Source organism: Glandiceps talaboti, chromosome 20, assembly GCF_964340395.1.
Source record: "Glandiceps talaboti chromosome 20, keGlaTala1.1, whole genome shotgun sequence".
Taxonomy (NCBI): domain Eukaryota; kingdom Metazoa; phylum Hemichordata; class Enteropneusta; family Spengelidae; genus Glandiceps; species Glandiceps talaboti.
This window is the reverse complement of record NC_135568.1, coordinates 139,308-151,121: the sequence shown is the minus strand read 5'-3', so window position 1 is coordinate 151,121 and position 11,814 is coordinate 139,308. Positions and strand designations below refer to the sequence as shown.

General features: G+C 36.0%; 1 protein-coding gene across 2 annotated transcripts; it reads left to right on the top strand.

The window, feature by feature from the left end:
• The first annotated feature begins 91 nt into the window (after positions 1–91).
• LOC144450898 (FK506-binding protein 2-like) lies at positions 92–7,536 on the top strand. Of its 2 annotated transcripts, XM_078141647.1 has the most exons (5): positions 92–290; positions 2,091–2,239; positions 3,115–3,257; positions 5,061–5,202; positions 7,322–7,394. In XM_078141647.1, exons 1-4 carry the CDS (start codon positions 121–123, stop codon positions 5,190–5,192), a joined length of 594 nt encoding a protein of 197 aa, XP_077997773.1. In that variant the 5' UTR covers positions 92–120; the 3' UTR covers positions 5,193–5,202; positions 7,322–7,394. The 2 variants fall into 2 exon arrangements, with proteins under 2 accessions (XP_077997773.1, XP_077997772.1); XM_078141646.1 differs by lacking the exon at positions 5,061–5,202 and having other exon boundaries at positions 7,322–7,536.
• Positions 7,537–11,814: the final 4,278 nt, after the last annotated feature.

Here is an 11,814-nt window from a genome sequence, read left to right as displayed (position 1 = left end):
ATTACTTTTGTCGAACTTTCAATCAATCACTACTGTCACACTGGCGTTTAGAGCAAGCAGCGGATTGTGTGAAGAAAGATGAAATTGTTGATAATTTTTACGCTTTTTGCTTCGATTGCCATGATTATGGCCGAGGAAGATATGTCGGAAACAGAACAAACGATGTCTGTTGACGTAATATACAGGCCATATTTCTGTGGGGAAATAGGTGAAAATGGAAAGTCACTCACTTTCGATTATACGGCTTATTTGTATGGCGACGTTCACGAACGGTTGGAATTTGATTCGACGTAAGTCTTTTTTCTTATTTTATATATTATTTCATGCAATTGCTGCAACTAGTATTTTTTCTGCAAAAATTACACAGAAAACGGAAGCATACAAAGTTAAAATGAAAGTGAAACGACACGTGACACCTTCGATCACGGGAAGTTTACAGTTCGGACTTTATTTTTTCAATGATTTTCAGTATATACAAACAAGAAAGATAATAATATTTCTGATAATACAATATCGTATTATCATGTATACACACTTACACATATTTACCGCCGCTGACAAATTACCCAGTTCATTTTTTTCTGGAGGAATGGGCTTTCAGCGTCCAACTTAAATTTGCATAACAATTACGGTAATATTCCAAGACAATAGAGCGTCTCAGTGACACGTGTACTAACTTTTATCATCGTTGCGACCACACCCTCTGCTCGAGCTCGTTAAAATGGAAAGTACGAATAATTGAACTAGCATTAAACCTCCTGCTGACAACTAACACAATATATATTTGGATAATTTGTCTGACAAAGTGGGTTTATTTTGTAAACGTGTTAACATGTCACACCTGTGATTAAGTACATTAAAACATGTCGTGCACTTGCATTTACCAGAGTACTTGTAAAAGTATTTAAATTAGTTGTCCACCACATAATCATTAGTTTATACATCTCTATTTTATGTCTAAAAGGAGAGCAAACAAACTTGGGAAACAAATAGCCCATGTTGTGACAAGAAAACTGAAAGTTATTTACACAATTGATGCAGAAAATAAAGACTTCCATGCATTACAATTACATAACCTATGAAGTAGTACAGTTACCTTACAAAAATACTTCTATGCTTACAAAAAGTTAGGAAAAATGGCTACTCCTTCACCCATTTTTATTTATTTTATTTCTTATACTTTAATGCCAATTCATATGATAAATACATAAACTACTGATCTTATATAGTCATGTTTTCATTACAGAGATAATATAGAAAGCCATTTTTCACTTGCACTTTTACTACTTTTGTTGTTGTTACCTATCAAAGTAACTAAGGTACCAATAAAACAATGACAAACTTTCTAACATAAGTAAAGCAAAGACCAAGTTATTAACAAGACCCGGGTAAAAAAAACAAAAAAACTGCTTTCATTTCCATTTTCATGTAATTCTGTTTTGAGCGAAGGCTTTATCCAAATTTTGGCAGAAATGCTGAAAATTGTTATTGCTTGTTTCAATATAAACCCATGTAGTCATGAATGCCTTGATTATTCCAGATGCCATGCTATATGTATTCAATTATAAATCTAAAATTACTCAATTGATCAGTCAATCATCAGTCAGTCAGTCAGTCAGTCAGTCAGTCAGTCAGTCAGTCAGTCAGTCAACCAACCAACCAACCAACCAACCAACCAACCAACCAACCAATCAATCAATCATTATCAATCAATCAATCAAACAATTGATAAAGTTCCAGTTTTTATTATGAATTAAAGTTTAGAGACAATGTAGGGTAAAAGGCTATTGAAAACATAACTTAAAATTCTTTCTGAATGCAATGGATAGCTGTAGGTGTTTGCCATAATTCCAATTACAGTTTCACAAATGAAACAACATACCAATCATATAACTGTATTAATGCAACACCCCCCCAAAAAAAACAAACAAACAAACAAAAAAACAACAACAACCCAACAACAACAAAAAACAAAAACAATTGGCAGATGATCAGAATGTCTGGGGAGCAGGTTTCATAGGTAAAGTGGTGTAATATGTACTACCAGTACTACATACATGTATCTGTAACTTTTTCTGAAATCCATACAGATCGCTAAGAGGAAAAAAGATGATATTTACAATGGGAGATCATTTTGTGATGAAAGGTTGGGAAGAAGGGCTAGAAAATATGTGTGTTGGTGAAAAAAGACGTCTTATCATTCCACCTGGACCAATGCAAGAAGGAGACAAAGGGTCTGGTAAGTCTCAGCCTATATTAAACTCTTTGATAAAGTATGGAATAATGATTTGATATCTGAGTCTTACCCAACATTGATGGAATTGTGACACTTTTTGAAAAATGTTGTGGATCAAATGGGTTCCATTACTTCAAATTCATTCTGTATTAAATGTTAATCTCATCAAACTGTATCATCATGTAACTATGCACAGTAAGTTAACCACCATTAATGTTAATTTTAAACTAATTCAAAGTGAAATGCTGAGGATGAATAGTAAAAATGAGGGAATGACGGGAACTGATAATTGGAACCCTGCCACATCTTTCCAACCAATCCTCAATGCTTTATGGAGTTTGACTGAGAAAATATATTTAAAAAATCCACAATCGAGATGTCATGAATAACAAATAACTGGATACAACAATGCCAACCCTACCTATTTGTGAGAGGGAATGTGTAATTAGAACAATAATGTCAATGACAAAATGGATTCAACGCTTATAATAAATTCATTCTCACTCAAAAAACAACAACAACAACAACAACAACCCTTTTATAGTCAATGATTCATATCATCACTCACAATCTTTGTCCTTCAGTAACAGGTCGATTTTCTCATCATTGTCTTTAGTTGTATAGAAAGGCAAATCTCACTTTCTATTGTTACATAACCTTTAGAAATCAAGTCAAGCCTTTGATTGTATAGACATGTATGCTTCTGTGGCTGTTGGGCCACTTGAAAAAATTGTTGTTTCTGATTTGCACACCTTTCAAAAATAGGTAGGGTCAGTATCAATGATTTCTCCACTTTTTTGAATGTCATGACACTTACCTTTTTGTTTCTTTCCATAATTGTTATATTTATGACTTCATTTCATTGTCAATTTGTGTAGGAGCAATAATGCCCGGGGAAGGCCTAACATTAGAATATGAGTTTGAATTAGTTGAAGTAAGTGATGAAGCTCCTGAACCTCCCAAACCTAATGTCTTTAAACATATGGACGTTGATGGTGATAAACATCTTTCAAAACAAGAGGTAAGGAAACATTATCATGGGAAATATTTTGAAACTCTACCTTCTCATTTTTGTGAGGGGATTCAACAGGTGGTTTTCAGTTCAAGTACAAAATTATCATAGTGTGTATTTTATGGTTCTAGGGATATTGGCCTCTCACTATTACCTACATGTATGTATATTGGCCTCTCACTATTACCTACATGTATGTATATTGGCCTCTCACTATTACCTACATGTATGTATATTGGCCTCTCACTATTAACTACATGTATGTATATTGGCCTCTCACTATTACCTACATGTATGTATATTGGCCTCTCACTATTAGGCCAAAAAAAAAACAGAGAATAGTTTCTGGTCAGCACACACATCACTTAAATACCCCCACATCGGTCTTTTTGTGTGGTTGTCCAGCCCATACAGTCTACAGATCTGTGGGGAAACACAAAAATAACCCTCCCTACTTCAGTGAAGACAACTGCAAAGCCAATCATGAACAAGTAAATGACATCTGCCCCACATACACATTTGCTCGATAGTATTAAATGGAAAGAACTTTGACTGCCATAAATAGTAGACTGAGTGACAGGTTTGTTGAGAATAAAAAAAAAAAAAAATGTGCCATTGCACCATTGTAGACAAACTGTCCTGACCAGAAACCATTTTTTTTGGTCTTACCTATGAATATTGGCTTTTCCTGTGTTCACACTGGATTTCTAAAACCATTGGCTAATAGAATGTTATTTGAGTATGGGCTGTAGAAATGAACTTGAATATCTCTCCAGTTTTTTGGTGGAATGAAAGTTCCAATCCTAGTTCTCCAGGCTTGGATGCTGACTCCCATGGTTTATAAAAGTAACTGACGTACTTACAGTTGCTAACTTGACAGATTTGTCGAGAAATTACTGAAAAGTTGGAGAGCAGTATGAACTTGTATGTGAGCGAGCTGTGACCCAACACGTGACCGAATTTTAAATTGTCATTACACCGTGAAAAGTACTTGTCTGAAATCAAGTTTGGCCAACATCGCATGATGGTTGCACGCTTTAGGTGTTCAGCACATTGGCTACAAATTGAATTGGGGAGGAGAAATAATGTACACCGTGATGACAGAATATGTACTCTCTGTGACCTTCATGAGGTCGAGGACGAATTTCATTTCCTACTTAAATGTGCATTTTTCAATCAATACCGGAATAAGTACATACCACTTCACGTTACTTTTACTCTCCACCTTCCTATACAAAATTCATTGAAATCATGCGTTCTGAAGACAGTGATACAATCCAAAAACTTGCTCTTTTTCTTTACCATGCACTATCTTTGAGAAAAGAAGCAAACACTATTTGCTGAGATTGTGACGTTTTGTCTGACTATGTACTAATTTTCTTTGTATTTTGGGCCGATGGCCATTAAGTACAATAAAGTGACCAGAATGAAAAATGAAAAGAATGTTATTTTCATTAGCCACAAACAAAATTATTAGCAACAGATTTTCCTCTGACAGTAAAACTATTGTATTTGGTAGCTTATACAATGTAAACTGTAGGCCATATTTTATTGAATTATGCAGTTGCAATTTTGTAAGATTTTCTCCATCATACATTCAGTTCATTTGAGTGTGGTCTACAGTTTTGTAAGCTTTTCTCAATCATTCACTATTGTTCATTTGAATGTGGTCTATAGTTTTGTAAGCTTTTCTAAATCATTTACTATTGTTCATTTGAGTTGTAAATTCTGTTACATTTTGTTAATCACACATTCACTGTTGTTCATTGAGTAACCTGTAACACATACTAACAGTCTACATTTTAACCATAGATATTAAATGCTCTCAAAGATGAACACTTATCATATCTCCTACTTGAGTCCGATGATGCAAACAATGATGGCATTATTTCATTTGATGAGTTTAGTGGTCCTAAAGGTCTTGGTAATCACAGTGAATTGTAATACTTACTGTGTAGGTTTCACACATTTGTTGTAAGCATGAAACTAAAATCTATCTATTACATTATGCATCTCTTAACTTAAATTTTTTATGGGAACTAATTTCTTTGAAAACGTTCTTTTTTTAAATTCTCTCCAAAGTTAGCCATATGAAAGCTTGTTCCGGTTCTTGGTAATAATAAATGAAATTTGTGGTTCATCGTCTTGTTTTCAAGGAAATTGACAATCTGTTATTTTCCCATAGAGTTTACATAGTGTTTGGTGGCCATATTGGATTCTAAAATGATATTATTTTAACCTTGGAAAGTTTGTACGACTGTTTTCATTAATTTGAACAGAAGATGGGTTAAATTTTTCTTAAGCAAACTACCATAACAGAAGATGGATTAAATTTTTCTTAAGCAAAGGTACCGTAACAGAAAAAGTTTAAAGTGTTTATTTCCAAGGCTCATTCTGACTTGAACAATAATTTGAAGCTGATGAAGAACAACTTTTCATATGTCAAATGTTTGGGTGCTATGACCTACGGTGATTTTTCAAACAATAAATTCTTGAATCGTGTTCTTTCTTACAATTTATCACCCTCTCAATATTATGTCTTTCTATTCTGTATCACCCTCTCATTATTATGTTTTTCTATTGTCTTTGTCCATGATTAAGCTCTATCACATAATGTGGGTTTTTATTATCATTAATTTAAACTATAGATGTGTCAATAAATTTGATCTTTAATTAATTCTTGAAGAAATCAATATTTTTTATCAGAAAATTGTGAAATTCCATGAAAAATAATGACTGTCGTATACCACAAAATGAGAATGCTGAATTTGATAAACTAAAAATGTAACTTTGCTATTTCATAAACTTAGAAATTGCATGTGATAAATTGTATATACTCTTCTTAGTCATGGCAATTGGTCAACTATCACATTTTCACTTCAATATACTTGAAATGTGATTGAGCTCCACTGAATCTTAAACATGAATAATTTGATCAAATAAAATCAAAAACGGTATATATATATCATAAACTCATGGCATTTGTTGTGGTTGGGTGGGTGGGGTGGGGTGGGGTGGGGCTGACAGGTGAATACGGGGATATTTTCAATTCATGGCATTTGTTGTGGTTGGATGGGGAGGGGTGGGGCTGACTGAGGTGAATACAGAGGATATTTTCAATTCATGGCATTTGTTGTGGTTGGATGGGGAGGGGTGGGGCTGACTGAGGTGAATACAGGGGATATTTTCAAGTCATGGCGTTTGTTGTGGTTGGATGGGGAGGGGTGGGGGCTGACTGAGGTGAATACAGGGGATATTTTCAAGTCATGGCGTTTGTTGTGGTTGGATGGGGAGGGATGGGGCTGACTGAGGTGAATGCAGGGGCAATATCATGAATACATGGCATTTGTTATGGTTGGATGGAGGTGGGAGTCGAGGGGACCTTACTTAGGTGAATACAGCCGAGTCTCTGACAATGAGAAATCAATGACTTACTTTAAGTGAATGTCAATAGAAGACTTCCTCTCATTCTTATTAGCTGAAATAGAATTTTACTACCTGGACACATCATAAAAGTAACATGAGAATAAGTCAACCTTCTTGTTCTATTTGATCCTCCATCTGACATGAAATAAAATGCTAATAAAGTACTGAGAATTAAACCAAATTCTTCAATCAAATCCAGTTGTCAAACTTAAAATAATACCACCACTTTACTACACTACAATCAATGCTAGGTACGAATTGAAGAGATGTGAATTACTTTGGTTGGGAAGAGTGGTGCTATGAGGTTTAAATGTTTTTATTTTAAAACTGGTAGTGATAAAGACATACACAGTGTTTTCAAAAACACCAAAATCTTCAAAACAACATTGTGCTTATGAGGCTGTGAAATGTAACGAAAGGCCAATGGCCTAGTTTATGTATATAAACCTTAATTGAATAATTGAATTGAAAAAAACAAACATTGTCACCAGTTGGCATATTTACAGTGACACGAAAACAAAAATATCATAAAGTGGCCTGTGTCTTTATGATTATTCAAAACAAAATGACATTGAGACATCACTTTACTTCGATCAGTACCCCCAACTCTATGTTATTAATGTCCTCTGTCCTGTTTTTGTTTCCAGATGGCTGATTTTTTCCAAGAGAGTGGTCTTGGTGGTCTCAAAGCGGGTGAAACTATAGCTGATGCAATTGACACTATATTTGAACAAGAAGATGATGATGCTGATGGACTCATTTCACATGATGAATTTGATGGACCTAAGCACGATGAACTTTGACCTTTCTCCTTTGAACTTTCATCTTTGTGTTTATCTCACATCAATTGCCAAAGTACACACAGCTTGACTACCTGTCTGTGCTGATAAACTGTTGAAAACTCAGACAAACAGATCCTTTCATAAACTTATTTCTCTCTGTTTTCATGTGTTCATACAAATAAGAATTGATACCTTTTTTGTATGGTAACATGAAGTTGCAGTGCATCCAAAATGTTGCTATTTTTCATATCAGGAGCATTATTTTATTCACATGTTTTTTTTTAGTTTTCATTTATCAAAGTAATGATTTCTGAAGAATAATTTTACATTTACTATTATCATTGTTTATAAATACAAATCTTCGCTCAGGTTCCAAATTTCAGCATTTCCAGCCATATTATTTTGTATTTCGATAAAAAATATTTTCAATGCAATACTGCAGTATTAGATGTGCTATGATTGCTAACACATAATAAACTGAAAGGTACAATTAATAATAAACTATATGGTCCTCAGTAATCAGAGATATTGTGAACATGGTTGGCGTTGGTTGGTGTTACTCTCGTCTATTGGGTATACGTGTATATGCCACCCTTTGGTCTAATATGTGTACTGTATTTTTAGTGATAAGGAGTCTAAAATGGGGTCCACTTTACACAATTTTTGATTTTGTTTGGTCAAAATGGGGTCTTGGAAGGAACCACATACTAAATTCTCAACTAGTTCGGAATTTCTGGGAATTTCCCCAGCTAATTCGTAAGTTGACATTTTCATATCAGTGATTATGTACTAGTATTTTGGTCTAAAATAGGGTCTTCTAAAAATTGAATGGTCTGAAATGGGATATTGGCTTTTGGTCAAAATGGGTCTAAATTGAGGTCTAGGATTGACAGCATTGGCTGCACACCCCTACCAGACCTGGCCAGTGATAACTGTGTGGGTGGTTGTGGATGAATTTTCAATTGCATCTCATGCACCTCAGGACTTCTAGAGTAACAAGTTTGACTATACATGAGTGGAGGTGTAAATCTTAACAATATTGTATAGGGACTAGACTACCACTGAACAGCACCCTTGTGTGAAAGCAGGAACAAACCTGTGTACTTAGAGAAAACCATTGTTCAGTTGGGACAGACTGATCATCACCCTGCATACATACAGACTGATTAATTTTTCATCACATCCACACTCTAGATGAGTTCCAACCCAGTACTGCAGTGGTAGGAGGTACACAGCTAACCTACACTTGATGTGTTCCAACCCAGTAATAGTGGTAGGAGGCACTCAGCTAACCTACACTTGATGGGTTCCAACCCAGTACTGCAGTGGTAGGAGGTACACAGCTAATCTACACTTGATGTGTTCCAACCCAGTAGTAGTGGTAGGAGGCACACAGTTAACTACACTTGATGGGTTCCAACCCAGTAGTAGTGGTAGGAGGTACACAGCTAATCTACACTTGAGTTCCAACTCAGTAGTAGTGGTAGGAGGCACTCAGCTAACCTACACTTGATGGGTTCCAACCCAGTACTGCAGTGGTAGGAGGTACACAGCTAACCTACACTTGATGTGTTCCAACCCAGTAATAGTGGTAGGAGGCACACAGCTATCCTACACTTGATGGGTTCCAACCCAGTAGTAGTGGAAGGAGGCACTCAGCTAACCTACACTTGATGGGTTCCAAACCAGTACTGCAGTGGTAGGAGGCACAGAGCTAACCTACACTTGATGGGTTCCAACCCAGTAGTAGTGGTAGGAGGTACACAGCTAACCTAAACTTGATGTGTTCCAACCCAGTAGCAGTGGTAGGAGGCACAGTTAACTACACTGGATCTGATTCTACATGCAAAAAGAAATGGAGAAGTTGTAGGACACAAAGTAACTGATCATTTTACACCTGTATCAATGAATGGCAACTCTGTCGAAGTTGTTACTAGTTTCAAATACCTTGGGTCAATTCAAAATGGCAAGCTCTCCTTAGCTGAAAAGACAGACTACATCATGAAAAAGGCTCAACAGAGACTATCTCCTTAGGAAATTAAAGTCATTTGATGTTAGAATGTGCTGCAATTGGTGTACAGATCAAGTGAAAGTGTTTTGGCTTTCAATATAATCCTTTGGTATGGTAACCTCACAGTTAAAAACAGGAGTAAACTCTGTTGAATTGTAAACACAGCAAAGAAGATCATTGGCTGTCGTCAAATTAAATTCCACGATCTAAAATGAAATAAAAGTAAAATATTTCAATTCAAATGTGTCCTGCAAAAAATACAGATCCCAGAGATCAAGGTGGACATCAAGATGATGTTTGGAATGACCACGACTAACAATTGTTAAGCTGAAGTTAGTATAAACAAAACATGTCAAGAATATCAGAGTTTCATTTTGATAATCATCGAGTGAATTCAGCTGACCTCATTTTGATAATAACAAAGACTCCACCTTCATATAAGTCACAGTGTGCCCATAGCCTGTTTACAACACAACACTGTCGAGATACATTCATTAGCCCTCATAATCTCCCCTTGTTTTCGACTACGTTTTCAAATGGTTAATGTAGCCACACACCCAAATGTTGTCATCAGAGATATTGTTAAATTTACATAAGACCTAAAGAATAAACTTGTGTGCTTCCGATTATGCTCAATTTTAGAATAGGTAGCTAAGGGTAAGTAGATATTTTTTTTTCTTCTGACACTGTGAGTGTCTAGTTCAGGTAGTTATATTTTCCGTTGTTTTTCATATGGTCTCTGTGTTGATGTACAGCCATTACAGACTGGAAGAACAGTTTTATATTGTCTTTTTAAGTCAGTTTCCACATCCACTATTTCTTGGTAGACCACAATTTTTGCAGTCTTATTTATTTTTTTCTTCAATATGTAAAAAAACCAATTAGGGTCAGCAGTGAAAAACTAGGTGGGGGTCAGGTAACTGATACCAAACAATTATATTTTAGGCCTTATCATCTGTAAATAACATGTAAATTATAATGTCCACTATATGTGCATGATGATGCATGTATATTTGCATAATTTGCTCATGAGTAATAATAGTCTGACTAGTTGTCATGGTTGAAGGGACTGCCTGCTGTCATCAAAGAGGCTATTGTGCAAACTTGTTTCAAATTATTATTATCAGTTTTGACAATGTAATCAAGACATGCAGAGAAGAGGAGAGCTAGAAGGTACAACCAGCTAATGATGTATCTTAACAGTGCAGTAAACAGGCTATAGGGCTAGGGAGGTATGACCATCTAATGATGTATCTCAACAGTGCAGTAAACAGGCTATAGGGCTAGGGAGGTATGACCATCTACTGATGTATCTCAACAGTGCAGTAAACAGGCTATAGGGCTAGGAGGTACAACCAGCTAATGATGTATCTCAACAGTGCAGTAAACAGGCTATAGGGCTAGGGAGGTATGACCAGCTACTGATGTATCTCAACAGTGCAATAAACAGGCTATAGGGCTAGGGAGGTATGACCAGCTACTGATGTATCTCAACAGTGCAGTAAACAGGCTATAGGGCTAGGGAGGTATGACCAGCTAATGATGTATCTCAACAGTGCAGTAAACAGGCTATAGGGCTAGGGAGGTATGACCAGCTAATGATGTATCTCAACAGTGCTGTAAACAGACTATAGGGCTAGGAGGTACAACCAGCTAATGATGTATCTCAACAGTGCAGTAAACAGACTATAGGGCTAGGAGGTACAACCATCTACTGATGTATCTCAACAGTGCTGTAAACAGGCTATAGGGTTAGGGAGGTACGACCAGCTTACGATGTATCTCAACAGTGCAGTAAACAGACTATAGGGCTAGGAGGTACAACCATCTACTGATGTATCTCAACAGTGCTGTAAACAGGCTATAGGGTTAGGGAGGTACGACCAGCTTACGATGTATCTCAACAGTGCTGTAAACAGGCTAGTGTACCCTTGGATCATATATACACACTTGTTGCAGAGACTACCAGCATCTATGCTTCTATATATGTTTGCTAAATACACTAATTGTAGGTTAATAGTAACTTTACATCATCAACACTTCAACAGCTGGCTATAATTACACTACATGTATTTCACCTATACTAAAATGTGTATATGTATAAATGCCAGTAGGTACCATTGTCATTAAATCACAGGCCTTTAGGCAGTAACAGTGCAACATGTGCTGCTAGTTTGCCCAAGCAGACAAATAATCAATGGTCTGGCTTCTGAAAACTACTTGAAACCCTAATTATTTGTGTTGAAGGACAGAGTCACACTACCCTTACTTGTAATATAAATGGAATGGCACAGCATCATAACAAAATACTCTAAAAGAAACAATTAGAACTCACAAATAGCTTTGC

Excerpts from the sequence above, each read along its gene's own strand:
- LOC144450898 (XM_078141646.1), top strand. The coding sequence starts at position 121 with ATGATTATGGCCGAGGAAGATATGTCGGAAACAGAACAAACGATGTCT. Across the intron at positions 2,240-3,114 it reads AGAAGGAGACAAAGGGTCTG|GAGCAATAATGCCCGGGGAA; the intron begins GTAAGTCTCAGC and ends CAATTTGTGTAG. Across the intron at positions 3,258-7,321 it reads AACATCTTTCAAAACAAGAG|ATGGCTGATTTTTTCCAAGA; the intron begins GTAAGGAAACAT and ends TTTTGTTTCCAG.